General features: G+C 51.7%; 1 protein-coding gene across 1 annotated transcript in view; it reads right to left on the minus strand.

Annotated features, from left to right (window-relative positions):
- Positions 1-15,303, minus strand: part of SUPT6H (SPT6 homolog, histone chaperone and transcription elongation factor) — a 41,226-nt gene that overhangs the window by 1,695 nt on the left and 24,228 nt on the right. The window contains exons 20-36 of the mRNA XM_053366317.1: positions 14,752-14,828; positions 13,374-13,509; positions 12,323-12,460; positions 10,903-11,070; positions 9,290-9,417; positions 8,634-8,841; positions 8,383-8,530; positions 7,683-7,825; positions 7,067-7,207; positions 6,049-6,244; positions 5,247-5,485; positions 5,042-5,155; positions 4,589-4,713; positions 3,586-3,698; positions 2,809-2,886; positions 2,553-2,719; positions 580-770 (exon numbers count right to left, since the gene is read on the minus strand). Of these exons, the coding sequence (XP_053222292.1) occupies positions 580-770; positions 2,553-2,719; positions 2,809-2,886; positions 3,586-3,698; positions 4,589-4,713; positions 5,042-5,155; positions 5,247-5,485; positions 6,049-6,244; positions 7,067-7,207; positions 7,683-7,825; positions 8,383-8,530; positions 8,634-8,841; positions 9,290-9,417; positions 10,903-11,070; positions 12,323-12,460; positions 13,374-13,509; positions 14,752-14,828 (2,510 nt within the window). The remainder of the gene's footprint in view (positions 1-579; positions 771-2,552; positions 2,720-2,808; positions 2,887-3,585; positions 3,699-4,588; positions 4,714-5,041; positions 5,156-5,246; positions 5,486-6,048; positions 6,245-7,066; positions 7,208-7,682; positions 7,826-8,382; positions 8,531-8,633; positions 8,842-9,289; positions 9,418-10,902; positions 11,071-12,322; positions 12,461-13,373; positions 13,510-14,751; positions 14,829-15,303) is intronic.

The raw sequence follows: 15,303 nt of genomic DNA on the forward strand, positions 1-15,303 counted from the left end.
TGCTCAGTGTTGTCTACTCTGACCAGCAGCCATGGCTCTCCAGGGTTTTAGGCAGGGGACACCTGCAGCCTCACCTGCAGCCTCTGCCACTGGGGATTGAACCTAGACTTCTGGCCCCAGCAGGAAGCAAAGCCCCCACCGTAGGGGCTGCCCTCCCGCTGAAAGAAATCTGGTTTCTCCTGCTCTGATTTCTCCTGCGCCAGTGAAGAGGAGGAGCCTCAGCCGATCAGCTCCACCTGCACAAAACGCACACCTGTCTAAAGACGACTCTGAAAGAAGCCAGCGCCTCAGGTGAGGCAAGCACCTGCAGCAGGTGAGCGCTGCCTTGGAGGAGACTGTGAGAGAGACTGAAATGCACACAAAACATAGGGGGGGGGAGTGTCTCTTCTAAAGAGGTGCCTGCCATTGTTTTTAATTTTTGGTTTTGAAAAAAGTGCTTGTTTTAATCCAGCCTTCCCTCTCCAGGTGTTCTACAAATCTCCCCAAAGATTTCTATCCCACCTTGGAGGAAAAGGTGGGATAGAAATGCAACGTCATTAAAGTAAATAATAAAGCAAGGAGCCTTTTTGCAGCACTCACTTGGGTTGCTGCCTCTGTGCTGAGCTGGAGGACGGCTGGGACTGGGGCTGAGACTGGGTGGACTGGGGCGTGGTGCTGGCCTGGAGCTGGTGGTACTGGGGGGTGGTGATGGGCTGGCTGGGGGTCGTGTAGGAGTAGCTGGGGGTCAGAAGCGGGGTGGCCACCGGCTGCTGGGCAGGAGTCGTGAAGACCTGGGACAAGAGAGAGAGACAAAGAGATTAAAGGACAGATTAGCCAATGGCGAAAAGGGCTGAGTGGGAGCATCAAAAAGGAGCTTGTGGAGCCACAGTCATGGGCGCAGGCGGCCAGATGTCAGGAGCAGGTGAACAATCAATCACAAGGTGTCAGTGAGGTTAACTCTTTATTCAAGGAAGCAAAGTTGACTCAGGAGGCCAGGCCTAGTGAACACAGCAACTGGTTCCGGTAGGTCTTGCCCCTATGAGGCAGTTGTGGGGACTGAGGAAGAGGTCCCTGCTTTCCCACATCTGCCTAAACCTCCCTCCCCCACCAGGTCCCTCACAAGCAATCTGAGACTATGCCAATGCACCTGCCTCTGCTTCTCCCTCTTCATGCCTCTTCTGGTTCGGGGAGGCCATGGGGGAGAGGGAGACCACTGGCTTCTTCTTCTGCCTCCAAGTCTGGACTGCTCTCTGTCAAATATTCTTTTTGCCCACTGTTACCCCTTCAGTTTCAACCTCCTCTTCCCAGTATGTTCCCTCTCCTCCCACTCATCATTCCCCGGGCTCTGAGCCTTTTTCTGTTGGGGGCTCCCCACACCATCCCTCTGCGTCCAGCCAGTCCGTGTGCCATCAAGAGACGGGAGGTCAAAGGAGGCTGCCTTCTGCCGAGTCAGCAGCTCCGCAAGGCTTCAAGTTGGGGGGCACTCCCAGCCCCTCATCATCGTTATAACCCACCCTTTTCTGGCAGATCCCAGTGTGCATTACAGCCGTTCAAAATTCAGAATGAAAAGCAGTTAACGCTGAGTAAAAATAGATTGAGCCAGGGACCTTCTGCACGCGAAGCAGGTGCTCTGCTCCTGAGCTGCTGCTCTTTCCCTAAAAATGTAACATCCTGGTCCTCATGGTTCTGCCTTAAAGGCCGATTTAAGAGGAGGCTGCCTTATACCAAATCAGAATGTTGTCTCCATCTAGCTCAGCCCTGTCTACACAGACTGGCAGCATCTCTCCAGGGGAGTTTCAGGCAGGAAGTCTTTTCCCCAGCCCTCTGCCCGAGATGCAGCCCCTTCTCCTGACTGCGTTCCGCAGGGCACTGCCAAGTGTTTGTGAGGTGCCAGGATTAAGAGCGGAGGAAGGTGCCCTTAATTCCAGGTCAGTGGGAGGACCAGAGGCCCTTCCACTCACAGCCCCTGCCTGCCGGGCGATTAGCAAGCTCAGCCGGCCAAGCGCTGCCGGCCTGCCTGTCGGCTCAGCAAATTCTTCCTCCGCTAAGCCTTTTCTCGCTGGCAGCTTAGCTGCGTCCTTCACGTCCTTTCCCCCTCGCTAGCGTCCAGCCTGCCTCCTCCATACTCCCCCCCCAGCACATTCCTTTAGAGTGGGGGCTACTCACTTGCCCGCATGCAGGCAACGCTGCGATATCCACACTTTGAGAAAAGAAAATGCCCAGCTAGGAAGCAAGCCAGACCTTGGGTCCATCTAGCTCAGTGCTGCCTACACTGACTGGCAGGGGTTGTCTCCCAACCCAGACGGAACCTGGCACCTTCCACACACCAGGCAGATGCTGTACTGCTGAGCCACCGTCCTTCCCAAAGGAAGGCAGATGTGTGAACAATCAAGAGCAGGCCGGGGGGGGGGGGTTGGACTAATGACCATTGGGGACCCTTCCAACTCTATGATTCTTACCTTAGCCGGAGCCTGAGCGCTGGCTGGGATGTGCTGCCCCCAAAACCAGAAGAACGAGTCTAGAGCAGCCCCACCCGGTGCCCCCCAGTCCCCTCTCTTCCTGCGTTCACCTACGTGGTAAGCGCTGCTCCCGCCGCCACTGCCTCCGTAGCCGTACTGGCTGGAGGCCCACTGCGCAGGGGTGGCGTTGGGGTTCTGCCCCTGGCCCGTCACGGCCGCGATGGCGCTGAACATCTGCGAGGTCATGTTCTGTGGCAGGGCATTCACCGCTCGGGTCAGGTCTGTGGGGCAGAAGCGAGGCGGAGCCCGTGAGCAAAGACGCCAAGAGCAGGCGGGAAAAGCAGGGGAGGCGGCGGTAGAGGGGACTCACCTGCCAGGTTGATGTTTGCAGGAGTCGCGTTGATGGAAGCCGGAGTCCTGGTCCTGCTGCTGCTGCTGGGGGTGACTCCTGGGGGGGTGGGAAGAGAGGTGAATTGAGGGGGCTGGGGATCTGACCAAGTCGCTGCACAAGTGGACTGTGGTCTGCTTGCGCATGGGGCATCTCCCCCCCCCCGCCGCCCCCCAGCGTGCAACAGAATGAGGGCAGTCAGAGGGCTGGGAAGTAAAGCTCTCTCCATCGGCTCTCCAGCAGCTGGCCAGCCCCATCAGGCCTCCTCTCCCCATAACCACCACTTGGGGGTGGCCGTCCCACCAGGCTGCCTCAGCGGGAGACAGGAAGCAGAAGGTTGGAGGCCCAGTTCCAACAGGCACCTCCTGTTCTCAAAGCTGACAGCACCCCAGGCTCACAAGGTCCCAGTATGTGCTCACAACCAAGGAGGGAGGAAGAAGGCTCTAGGGCACGGAGGGGGAACCTGACGCTCTCCAGAGGTTGCTGGACTCCAATTCCCATCTGCCACTGCAGCCAGCATGGCCAATGGGAAGGAGTCAAACAATATCATAATGGGGGGGCAGGGCACTGGCTCCCCACCCCTGCCCTAGGGTGCTGTTGGAGGGGCCATTGAGCCTGTTTCCTGCCCCGCAGTGGGGCATGCTATTTTGTCAGAAGCGGCCTTTCTGGTTCACGGCTGCCGCCTTTCCCGCCTCCCCATGATACACATGAAGCCTCTCGCTGACCCCGATTTTGTCCCCTAATTGGGACTGGGATTACCTGGCACAGGATCCTGATAGTGATCCTTGAACCATCGGAAAAGCCCATTGACCGTGGGAAAGATGTGGCTGCGGTACCGGAAGCCTTCGGGCGTAACCGTCACATACTCAATCCTGCGGGGAGAGAAGTGGCCCCCACCCTGGTGACATTGAGTTGAACACCCCCGCTCAGAGTCATCCCAAGGTGGGAAGTGATGATGCCCAGTGATGATGTCCTGAAGAAGGGCAAAAGCGACAGAGGCCAGGCCAGGGAGCTCCTGCCACCAGCTCCGGAAGCTGGCCTGAAAATATCTTGCAGCATTTGCTTATTCTCATAATTTAAAATGGTAAAGAACCTCAGGTGCCTTGCAAAAAAGCGTTCTCTAAATGCAATGAGCCAATCGACAGACATCTCTGTGTGGAGAAGGTCACTCAGAGTCAGACTGAGCAACAGCCCTTCTCCAAACATGGCAGCTCTGTGGAAAGAGCCCAGGCCTTGCGGGGAGTTGGCACTAGATGTTGCTGGGCTCCAACTCCCACCCTCCTCCTTTGTTGCTGGAAGGTCCCTTCCTCCCTGGGCATCAACATATATCCTGCCAGGCACCCCAAGCCCTCCTGCAGGTGTTTTGAGAACTGGATGGACTTCGGAATCTGCATTTCTGCACCGGAGCTGCTGAAGCCCCTTCTGAAGACACCTCTCCTTGCCTCTGACCATTCCTAGCCCCTTCAGCATCAGGAATAATGCCTGTCAGCAGGCTTGGGTCTCAGTCTAGCTTTGCACACAGAAGGACCACAGCACCTCCTGGGAAGATATCAGGAAAGCTGCTCTTTCTTGGGGAGCCGCTGTCCATCAGAGGAGACATTATGGGGCTAGATGGATAAATGGCCCGGCCTAAAGCAGCTTCCAAGCCAAAGGGGGTTTGTTGGGGGTGGGCAGGAGGGGGAAAGTGATCCCCCAAGAGGCACCTTATTATCACCTCCCCTGTTCCTGCAAGGACTAGTCCCGGGGGCGGCGGGGAACTCACCTGGGCTTGCCCCGTGGCTGGTAGCCCAGCAGGAATTTGCCCGGAAGTTCTTTGCAGGCGCAGATGAAGTAGGGGATGAAGGTGGGCTTCTCCTTCTTGGTCTTGATCAGGAGCTCCTCCAGTTTCTGGCACACGGACAGAGCAGTCACAGAATGGGCTATCAACGCTGCTTCTGAAGGGGGCGGGGATCCAGAGCAGGGGCTTCTCCCCTCCTTGAATGGCCGCCCGGGGGAAGTCAAGGGGCTTTTGGATATGCTGCGAAGCCCAGTCAGCATTGCCTCCCCTGGCACCCTGACCTTACCTGGTGGGCACTGGCTAGGCTCATTCCCCTGGGAAGTTCCTCTCCCCCAGCGGCAGTGCCAACTCACAGGGGCAGGGAGCGCCCCTGGCTCACTTCTCCCTTGAAAAGAGAAGCCCCCAAGCTCAGCTCTGCCCAGATGTGTGTGCGCTCACCTTCCTGTCTCCCCCGTTGCAATCCTGGTAGTATTTGTGGCTGAGCAGGTCTCTGGCGAAGGACGCCATCGGCTGCACATAGCGGGCAACGATCTCATCCAGGTCCTCAAACTCCTTGGGGCGGAAAAGGCAGAGAGGGTTACAGGCGGAGGGGTCAAGGTGGGTTTCCCCACAAGCCCACCAGGCTTTCTGCCTCCGGACTCACCTCTTGGTTGATCCAGAGGGTGGCCCCCAGGCTGAAGGCGTTCTCCTTGCCCTCCTCGCGGACGTCCACGTGCTGGTAGATGTTGTCGCTGACTTTCCAGGTGACCGTCAGGTGGTTCTCTCCTTTGCTGCTGGGGCGGATGATGACATCTCCCTGGTCCATGGTCTCCATCATCTTCTCTGCCTGCTTGAAGTTGATGTTGTGGAAGGAGGGGTGGGCTATCACACGCTTGATGTACGCTGTGGAGAGGGGGAAGAGAGGCAGACAGGTGGCAGCGCATTGAGCTTTCTTGCTTGGAGGAAAGGTGAATGCAAGGGGACACAGTGCGAGTTATGCATGGTGAGAGCAGGAAGAGGAAAGCTTTCTCTTTTTCTCCTTTTCTCATAACACTAGACCCCAGTGAAGTGGGGTATTGGGAGACATGAGACAGGTCAAAGAAAGTCCTTCCAAGAAGCACAACATTAAACTGTGGAACTCCGTGCCACAGGAGGCAGGGATGGCCACCAAGCTAGATGGTTTTAAAAGAGGACTGGAGAAATTCATGGAGGAGGAGGAGGAGAGGGCTATCGATGGCTACTGGCCATAATGGCTAGGCTCTGCCTCCACAGTTGCTTCTGGAAGCCACAAGAGGGGAGAACGCTCTGGTGCTTGCGGGATTCCCATAAGGGGAATCTGGTTGGCCACTGGATCATGGACCGGATGGGCCACGGGGCTGATCCAACAGGCTCTTTCTATTGCTCACTTCCCCACTGACTGGGACCACAGCCCACCCCCTTGGCTGCCCCGAGCGCCAGGGACTCACTGGTGCGTTGCTGCCTCTTCTTGTACTCCTCCTCCTGCTTGTGGTCACTGGCCTCGGCATCAAAGTCGTAGTAGGTGTCCTTGGGAAGCTTCCACTCGTTGCTCTTGTCCATCAAGTCCGACGTCCGGCAGGTCAGGTCAGCGCTGAACTTCTCAATGTCGATCTTCATGATCCTGCAGTGGACGGTCATCCCCACCTGGGCAAGACAGAGGCAGACTGTCAGCGGGAGGAGAAAGAGGTGCGCAGAGGAGCAAGGAAGCCGAGCCTGATAGACAGGAGAGCCATCTTCAACTAGCTCCAGGGCTGTCTCAGGGAAGAGGGAACAAGATGGTTTTCTCCTGTCGGCCCAGAAAATGAAGCAAGAAGAAATACCGACGAAAGAAAAACGGCAGACAAAGTTAATGGACTACGAAGAATTGGACAAGATGACAGGAAGGATTCGAAACCTGCGGGACCAGATATTCACAGAAGACTGGAAGAAATATACGAACTATTTGAAGAGCAACTGTAATCAACAAATTACACTAGTAGGACTACAAGAAGTTTTGTAAGGAGGAATATATGAAATATTGCAAAGAACATAAAGAAGAAAGACATTAGTTATGATACTTATATGTAATAATGAAAGAAAGAAATGCAAATTAAGTGGAAAAGACTGGAAATTTTTCAGATGTGATTGGCGGAAGTAAAAAAAGCCCATATAAGATATAAAAGTATATTTTATAATTGTTGAAAATGATATGTTAAAATAAAATTAATAAAAAAATATATATATAAGAGATTGTTTTCTCCTGCTCTGGAGGGTAAGACTCGAACCCATGGCTCCAAGTTACGAGAAAGGAGATTCCGACTCAACATCAGGAAGAACTTTCTGACAGTCAGAGCTGTTCAGTGGTGGAAGGGGCTCCCGTGGAAGTTCACGGGTGGTTTTTAGACAGAGGTTGGGTGGCCACCTGTCAGGGATTCTTTAGCTGTGATACTTCAATTGCAGGGGGTTGGAGGCAGGGAAATGGCCTACCTTGACCCTCTCCTCTGGCCGCTTGACCACCTTGTCGCTGAGGAACTTAGTCGGGATGAAGCCCGTGACGCCGTTGTCCAGCCGTGTCTTCACCCCGATGGCCTGGCCGGGGCAAGAGCCGCTGTCAAAGTGGTTCCAGACCTGGAACGGAGCAGAGGAAGCAAAGTCACGGCAGAAGGAGGGCGGAGCTCTGCCTAACCAGGACCCAGGCAAACACACACACACACACACACACACACACACACACACACCCGAGTGGCTGCTTGGCTGGCCATGTGTGCCCTCAGCCGGGATCTCTCCAAAGGCCTGGGCAGGTGAGGCGCCCCTGCCTAGCAAGCATTGCAGCAGCTGCCAGGAAAGAGACTTGCTGATGGCGCAGATCTATTCATTTGTTGCATTTATATTCCACCTTTTATTCCAAGGAGCTCAAAGTGGTCTATACAGTTCTCCACCTCCTCATTTTATCCTCGCAACAACCCTGCCATGCAGACTATGCTGAGACACAATGATGGCTACCCGGCAAGCTCCGTGGCTGAATGGAGACTTGAACCCTAGTTTTCCAGGTCCTAGTCTGACCCTCTCTAACCACTGCACCACACTGGTGTTGCTCTGTTACCTCGCTGAGCTCGGGGAAGTTGTCCTGCTGGCAGAAGGGGCACTGCCACAGGCCCGTCTCGTCGTTCCGGATCGCCTGGTCGTAGCTCTCCCCCTGGGGCCGCCGGTGGGCTATCCCCGTCACATTGCAGATGATGAGTTTACCTGGGGGTGGAGGTTGATTAATTGTAAAAATATTTGTATACGTCTCTCTCTCTCTCTCTCTCTCTCTCTCTCAAAGCAGTTTACAGTGAGAATACATAAAGCCATGTAATAAAAACCATATAAACCATATTTAGAAAGTCAAAAGCAGACCTTTGGGGAAGGAAGCACTCTTAATTGCCTGCATAGGCAGAGAATAGAAAAGTTTTCTGGAGATGTTTAAAAGTTGGCACAGGTGGGATAGGAAGGGTGGAGTTTATGGGTGCACAAGGTGTTTCGCAACCCCTTTTCCTTCTGATTTTCATATGCTATTGCAGCCGTTCTCTCTGTTTTATACTTGCTATAAAATGAAATCAAATCTTTATCCCCAAAACCCAAATAAATAAAGAAGGCTGGCAGCACATTGGTGCCCCAGGGGGTGTGCTGGTGACACTCCCCCACCAGTCTCCATCAATGCCGCCACTTCTCTGGCCCTAAGCACCAGAACAGCAACTGCCCTCCTCCTCTTCGGTAGGCCTTGCCCCGAGTGGAGAGACAGACATATATAGAACATCTCCTACCTATATAGAACGTCTCGGGTGTCTCCTTCGTCAGCATGTTGAAGACCTCTTCCGAGTTGGGGGAGCGGTAGGGGCTCCTCAGGTCCTTGTAGCGGCAGCTCAGCTCGGCTCGGATGTCATACAGGGTGATGTGCTTGTCCCCGTAGCCCTGAAAGAGAGGGAGGGAGACAGAAGAAGGAGAAGTGAAAACCAGAGGGTCAGATTCTCCCCGCCCCCCACCTAAGCCCCTCAGGGCTCTTCCCGCCACCAACCTGTCTCTCCAGCTCTTCAGCAAAGGCATCCAGATCCAGGTCCTTCAGGCGCTCTGGGTTTTCCAGGATCTCCTCCAGAGCTCCAGCCGGGTTGGCATCCTCAGCCGACTCGTCATACTCCAGGGCGTCAACAGCCATCTTCCGGGCCCACTCGTAGGTCTCTGGGTGGACCCTGGACCCGTCCAAGACCTCGATGTAGGAGTCCGTGCTACAAAAAGAGAAGGAAAAGGAGGACTGAGCAGAAGGTGTGGAAAACTGGAGTGCGCTGGTCTTGCAAAGGCGACCGAGACCCCCTGGAACAGAAGGAAGTCCTGATGCAGGGATGGCTATAAAAGAGGATGGGACAAATTCACAGAGGAACAGAAGGAGTCAGCGTGTTTTTACATGAGTAGAATGTGTCCTTTTATTTAAAATGCATCTCTGGGTTCTTTGTGGGGCATAGGAATTTGTTGATTTTTTCTCTCTTCAAAATATAGTCCAGCCCCCCACAAGGTCTGAGGGACAGTGGACCGGCCCCCTGCTGAAAAAGTTTGCTGATCCTTGGTTTATCCTGTGAACCAACCTGAGACCTGAAGGGAGGACAGGGAGGGAAACCTCCAGCCTCCTTGAGCATTTCACCACCACCACCACCACCCGCTGCCGCCCCGCTTGCTCACCTGTCGCCCAGCGATGCTGTGTCAATCTTGATGAAGCCGGCACAGTTGATGAAGACTTTAGGCCCCATGTGGCACATGGTGACCAGCTGGGTCCGGTTCTCCAGCCGGGTGTTGTTCTGCTTCAGGATCTAAGAGGGGCACAGAGCATTCCTTTATTTCATTTCATAAAAAATCATGCGCTGTTTGATCACAGAAAACCTCAAATAAGAAAACAACAGGGTTGTTAGTAAGAAACAATTAAAACATTCCAAAAATTAAAACTAAAAACAGGCCAGCAATCTAGACATCTGAGTAGGCTTCGTCTAAATTAAAAAAATGTTTTTGGCAGGTGCTTTAAGGAACACAGCAAAAGGGCCTGCCTGGGGTAAAACGGCAGGGAGTTCCAAAGTGCAGGTGCCGCCACACTAAAAGATTTGAGTTTTTACAAATGCAGAACAGGAATTATGTGGCACAGTTCTGCCCGGAGGGAGGCGTTTCGTCCTGGCAGAAAGGAGCTGCCTTATATAAGGAGGTTGGGTGGCCTGGGCAAGGGCCTCAAAGCCATGTCCTCTTGCCTTATGCTCTAAGCCCCCTGTAGCCTCCTCTGACTGGCAGGGGCTCTGCAAGGTCCCAGGGCAGAGAAAGTCCTGTCCTGTCACATCCTGCCTATCCCTTTTTCAGCTGGAGATGCCCAGGACTGAACCTGGGAACTTCTGCTTGCGAGGCAGGTGGCTCTCCTGCTGAGCTGGGCCTCTTCCGTAATATACGAGTGTAGGAGGCTGCCTTATACCAAGAGGCCAAAACAGATAAATCGTTACGTTGCCCTGAAAAGAAACTGGTAGGAGGGGAAAAGACAAGGCCACGGTTGACGTGGCTGAAAAGGAGCCAGTGAGCCATGTTACAGAAAAGAGAACATCAGGAGACATCAGGAGATGCAGAATGCAACAAATGCCGTAGAAGCTGCAAAGAGAACTGCAGATCAAGCACTTCTGCATAGCCGGCGGTGTAAAATAGAGTACCAACGAAAGGGACCGTTTGTGTCAAAAGGGGTAAACTGCTGGTTGGTTAGTGTCGCTGAAATGATGCTTCACAACGGTGTTGAGTGAACGTAATGAAGGGGTGGATGATTTTTTGCTTGTACTGCATTTGAATTCTTTGCAGTGACTTCTGCATTAGGGCTGCCGCCTTGCATGCGCAAAATAAACGCCAATTGATTTATTACTGACCTCCAGTAAGGGAAACTAGTGTTTCCCCTACAGTTCCATGTAGCTCAGTGTTGTCCACAGGGCTTCAGACATTCAGTCATTCCCATACAAAGCAGGTGCTCTACCACTAACCTAAAGCTACTTCCCTTCAAAAGGAAAACCCTCGTCCTCATGATTCTAAATGAAGAGATTTTAAATAGAAACACAGGAATCTGTCTTCTACAAAGATACGACTGTTGGGTCCATATAGCTCAGTGCTGCCCACACAGACTGCCAGCAGCTCTGCAGAATTTCAGGCAAGGATCATTCCCTGCCTGGAGACGGAACCAACCCAGAGCCGGAAGCAGGACAGGCCCCTACTACCACCCTGGCCTCAAGGGGGAGACTTACGCAAGTGCCATCTTTGACTTGTTAGGGCCTTCTGCTTACCTTCAGCAGGTGAGTGCCCTTGCGGGGCCCCAGGCCACAGACGTACTGCAGGAGGGCCTGGCTGTGCGGGTGAGCGATGGCCCGGTTGACGTCCACCCCGACCTCGTTCACACGGTTGATGAACTCGCAGTGCAGGGAGTTCAGCAGCTCCTCCTTCACCACGTGCTCCTGGGGGAGAAAAAACACACCCACATCAACGGGCTGCCATCTGCCTTATTGCAGGGCAGATTCGAGGGTAAACCATACGTGGAACGAGTCTGCCCCTGCAGCTTGATGGAGGTAGAAACTGTCTCTCATGTCTTGTTACGCCGCCGTTTCTACGGGAATATACGCCCGGTATTTATCACTCCTGTTATACAAAAATCTCTAAATGGGTCTGAACTTCAATGTCTAAAATTCACACTAAGGGTGGCCAAACTCTGTGCGACTGCCATAAAACTCAGGGAACAAGCTGTACTACCAAAATGATTAAGGTTTTAAATGATAATTTGAAGTTATATTTTATTGATCAAGATTTAATCTATTTTTTTAATTGCTGCTATAGATGAATTGTCTCTGTTATACCCAATTGCAATTCAATGTATTCCTGATGTGTTTTATGATTTTCCTGATATTGTAAGTGACCCGGAACTGGTCTGTGACCGTAATAATAAAATTCTATTCTATTTTATTATATTCTATACTCACACACCGGAGCCATAAGGCTCAGCTCCAGGGTGGCAGACTAGAGGGCACAGGGCAGCCCTCGTCAACGGGCACCTTCATTATACACTTTTAGGCACCTGGTGAAAACGTCGCTCTTCAACCGGGCCTTTAACTGATTGACAGACCCTTTTAAATGTGTTGTGGGAGGGGGAGTTATTGGTCTGTTTTTATTCTTATTTTTATTATGTTTTCTATTGCCATTTTATGCTGTGAACTGCCTTGGGATCTGCAGATGAAGGGTGGGGTACAAATGTAATGTAATATAATTCATGTATTTATTTATTTTACCTGCCTTCCCCCCTCCATGAGGTCCCGGGGCAGGTTACAAGAATTTAAGAACACAATATTTAAAAAGCAGTTAAAGCAGATTACAACAAAGTGGGAGCAAGGTGGATCTTAAAATATATCCAAGGGCAAGGGGATAAAGAGGTAGGGACGCAACATGATTTATTCTGCTTCAGCTTGCAATGGAAAATGACTGCCTGCCCCCCCCGGCAGCCCCCCAACCCCAGACACAAGCCCTTTTCACAGCCGGCCTCCGGGATTTCAACAGACAACTGAAAGCCTTCACACCCTCCCAGGGACTGAACCAGATTTCCGAGTGAAAAAGCAGTGCCTCTCCAGACATGGAATTCTTTACAGATACAGAATTTGATGCTGAGCAAAGGCCGGCAAGTGTTGCTTTCCGAAGGAGATCTTCTCCCGGTGGCGTTACCTGCAGAGGGTGCAGCTTGAGGCAGAGGATGTCCTCGTCGGAGCTGCAGACCTGAGCAAACTCAATCAGGGGGTCCTGGATGCGGCGGGCGAGGGAGACGGCCTGGCGCAGGACAGGGGGGTAATCCCGGAATTCGGTCTGCAAGAGAATCGCACCAGAAAGGGGTTCATATAGCCCTCCCCTCATAACCACACGAGGCAGCTTCCCATGACATCCCAATACAGTGGTACCTCGGGTCACATACGCTTCAGGTTACAGACTCCTCTAACCCAGAAATAGTACCTCGGGTTAAGAACTTTGCTTCAGGATGAGAACAGAAATCGTGCTCCGCGGCGCAGCAGCAGCAGCAGAAGGAGGCCCCATTAGCTAAAGTGGTGCTTCAGGTTAAAAACAGTTTCAGGTTAAGAACGGACCTCCGGAACAAATTAAGTACTTAACCCGAGGTACCACTGTAATATGAACGGCAATAAGATATAGCATCACAAGAAAGGGGTGGGGGGAAATCAGCAACATCAACAACGATTAAAACAACTGAAATAAAAGCTGCTATCAAGACCTGGGAAAAGTTTTCCAAATAAGTGTGTAGTTTTCAAATTTGCTGTGTTGCTGAAGGCTCCTGGACTGTAACCACAAATAAAATAAAACACTTTTTAAAAGCTAGACACTACGCAAGAAACTACTGTATTTTTTCGTGTATTTTGGGGGACTCAAAATTATGAAAATGGGGGGAGATTGCCCAGAGTTGTTGAGCTTTTCTGGAGGAGGGCTGCCCACAGATTGACCAATGCTGCCAATTGCACGTGTCGCATAAACCACCTATTGTCTGTCCCCTCCATGTATAAGACAACACCCAATTAGTAACATATTTTAAAAGTCAAAAAACCTTATACACCTGTCTTATACACAGAAAACTATGGTACCTCATTTAGAGCCCCTTGGTCCATCTAGCTCAGCAGTGCCTACCCTGGCTTGCAGTGGCTCTCCAGGGCTTCAGGCAGGGGACAGCAAGTGTCCCGAGTTTGGGCAATGGGGGGAGGGTCTCCAGGCTCACCTCGGACTTCTTGCTGTTCATGTAGAGAGTGGCCAGCTCATTGTCCACCAGCTCCACCCCAATGGAGGAGAGCTGCTGCCCTTGGTCCAGCTCGTGGGCAATGCGCTTCACGTCCTCTATCAGCATCTGGGCATCCCTGGCAAAGGGAGAGGAGGAAGCAGGAAACAGCTGAGAGCTTGGCCATGAGAGAGAGCGAACCACAGTTGCAAACTGAGCGGCATCTCTTGACCCAAAGAGGGAGCTGTGCAGCAGAAGGCATCCTGTCCCTGTCTGGGCGCAGTGTTTGCTCTACATAAAGGATGACCCCCCCAACCTCTCTATCAGGCCCTCAGGACACACCCCGTCACCGGCCCAGTGCTGGACCTTCCCTTGAGTGTTTTTGCCTGGCTGGACCCTGATGATGCCTCTCGTTTTTCTGGATGAAGGATGCAAAGGGATTTCTGAATGGAGAAACTAGTCTACCATGCAAAGGCAGTTTACATTTGTTGCTCCTCCCACTTTTGCCTCTGGCCCCGCCCACCTGGCAGGCTGCATCCAGAACATAGCTGTCAACTTTTTCCCTTTTCTTGCAAGGAATCCTATTCGGAACAAGTGAATTTCCCTTAAAAAAAGGGAAACGTTGACAGCTATGATCCAGAAGGGAACGTGGCCGGCACTTGCAATTAATAAATAGAAAATATAAATATGTGGTTAAAAGGTTGAAAAAAGAAAATAGATTAAGAATGTATAACTTTAATTTTAGTGTATAAGATGTATATTATAAGCAGAAGAAACAAGTATGTGATAAACCAGGAAGGGAAGTTGGGGGAAGTTGGGGGGGATTTTGAAATGTAAATGTAATTTGAATTTTTGATTATGTTAAAATTTGTTGCAAATTTGTAATAAAAAATATTTTAAAATAAAAAAACAGACGGGAATTTGGCCTTCAGGGGGAAAAAGGTCCCCCATCCCCCGGCACTGAGCAGCTACTTGCTCATTCCTGAGCAAACTTCTGCTGTTCTTAAAACATTCATATCTTCCTTTCCTGTTGCAGCAGAAGTACTCAAGGCAGCTTGCATCAAGTATTTAAAACAGCCAATCCGAAAACAAAACAAAAACACCAAATATAAACCAGGAGTAGATGATATACACAGCAGGCCCTGTACACACCCTCACTCCAGCTGGCTGTTTTAAAGTATGGTGAAAGCTGCTTGGAGTCGTGATTGTTTTGTGTTTAAAACAGAAAAGTAGGAGATAAATATTTTTTTAAAAATGGGATGAGGGCTGAATGTGCTGAGAAGGAGGCATTGGGCAGGCTGCTGTGAGATCAGGGTGGTGGATTAGAGGAGTCCTAATCCTGATCCAGCAGTCAGGCTCTTTTGCTGTTCAGGTGGCTCACCTGTTCTCTCCTGCAATGGTGACCACGTGGGGCTTCTTGCTGAGCAGGAATTTCTTCAGGGTCTCGATATCCTGAGCCTGAGGGCAGAGAAAGGGGTAGAGAGTGAGGGAGGCAGAAAGGACACCGGACAGAACACAGCAACTTTACACATGAAGGCTCCTAAAGCAGGTGATTTGGTGATGGGAAGAAAGCCCTCTCAGCCAGTATGGAGGCAGGGCTTGTGATGGGCTCAAATTTCCACCAGGGAGTTGGGGGCGGGAAAGAAGAAGGGGATTTGAACCCTGGTCTCTCCCAGGTCTTAGAGCCCAGGACTCTACCACTATACCAGAAACAAGAAAGCTGATCTCTTTCAGCTTCTGCCTTCTGGAAGAAGGTACAGGGTTATAAAGACTAGGACTAGCCACCTGAGCAACAGTTTCCACCCAAATGCGATTTGGTTTTAAACACAGTGTAAGGTAGTCTCTATGGGAGTATATCCTATTTAATCATGGGGTATCAGAGTTTTTAGGGGGCTAACTAGGCTGGGATAGCTGGCTTGTTGGTTTTTGAATG

This window comes from Podarcis raffonei, chromosome 15 (assembly GCF_027172205.1).
Source record: "Podarcis raffonei isolate rPodRaf1 chromosome 15, rPodRaf1.pri, whole genome shotgun sequence".
Classification (NCBI taxonomy): domain Eukaryota; kingdom Metazoa; phylum Chordata; class Lepidosauria; order Squamata; family Lacertidae; genus Podarcis; species Podarcis raffonei.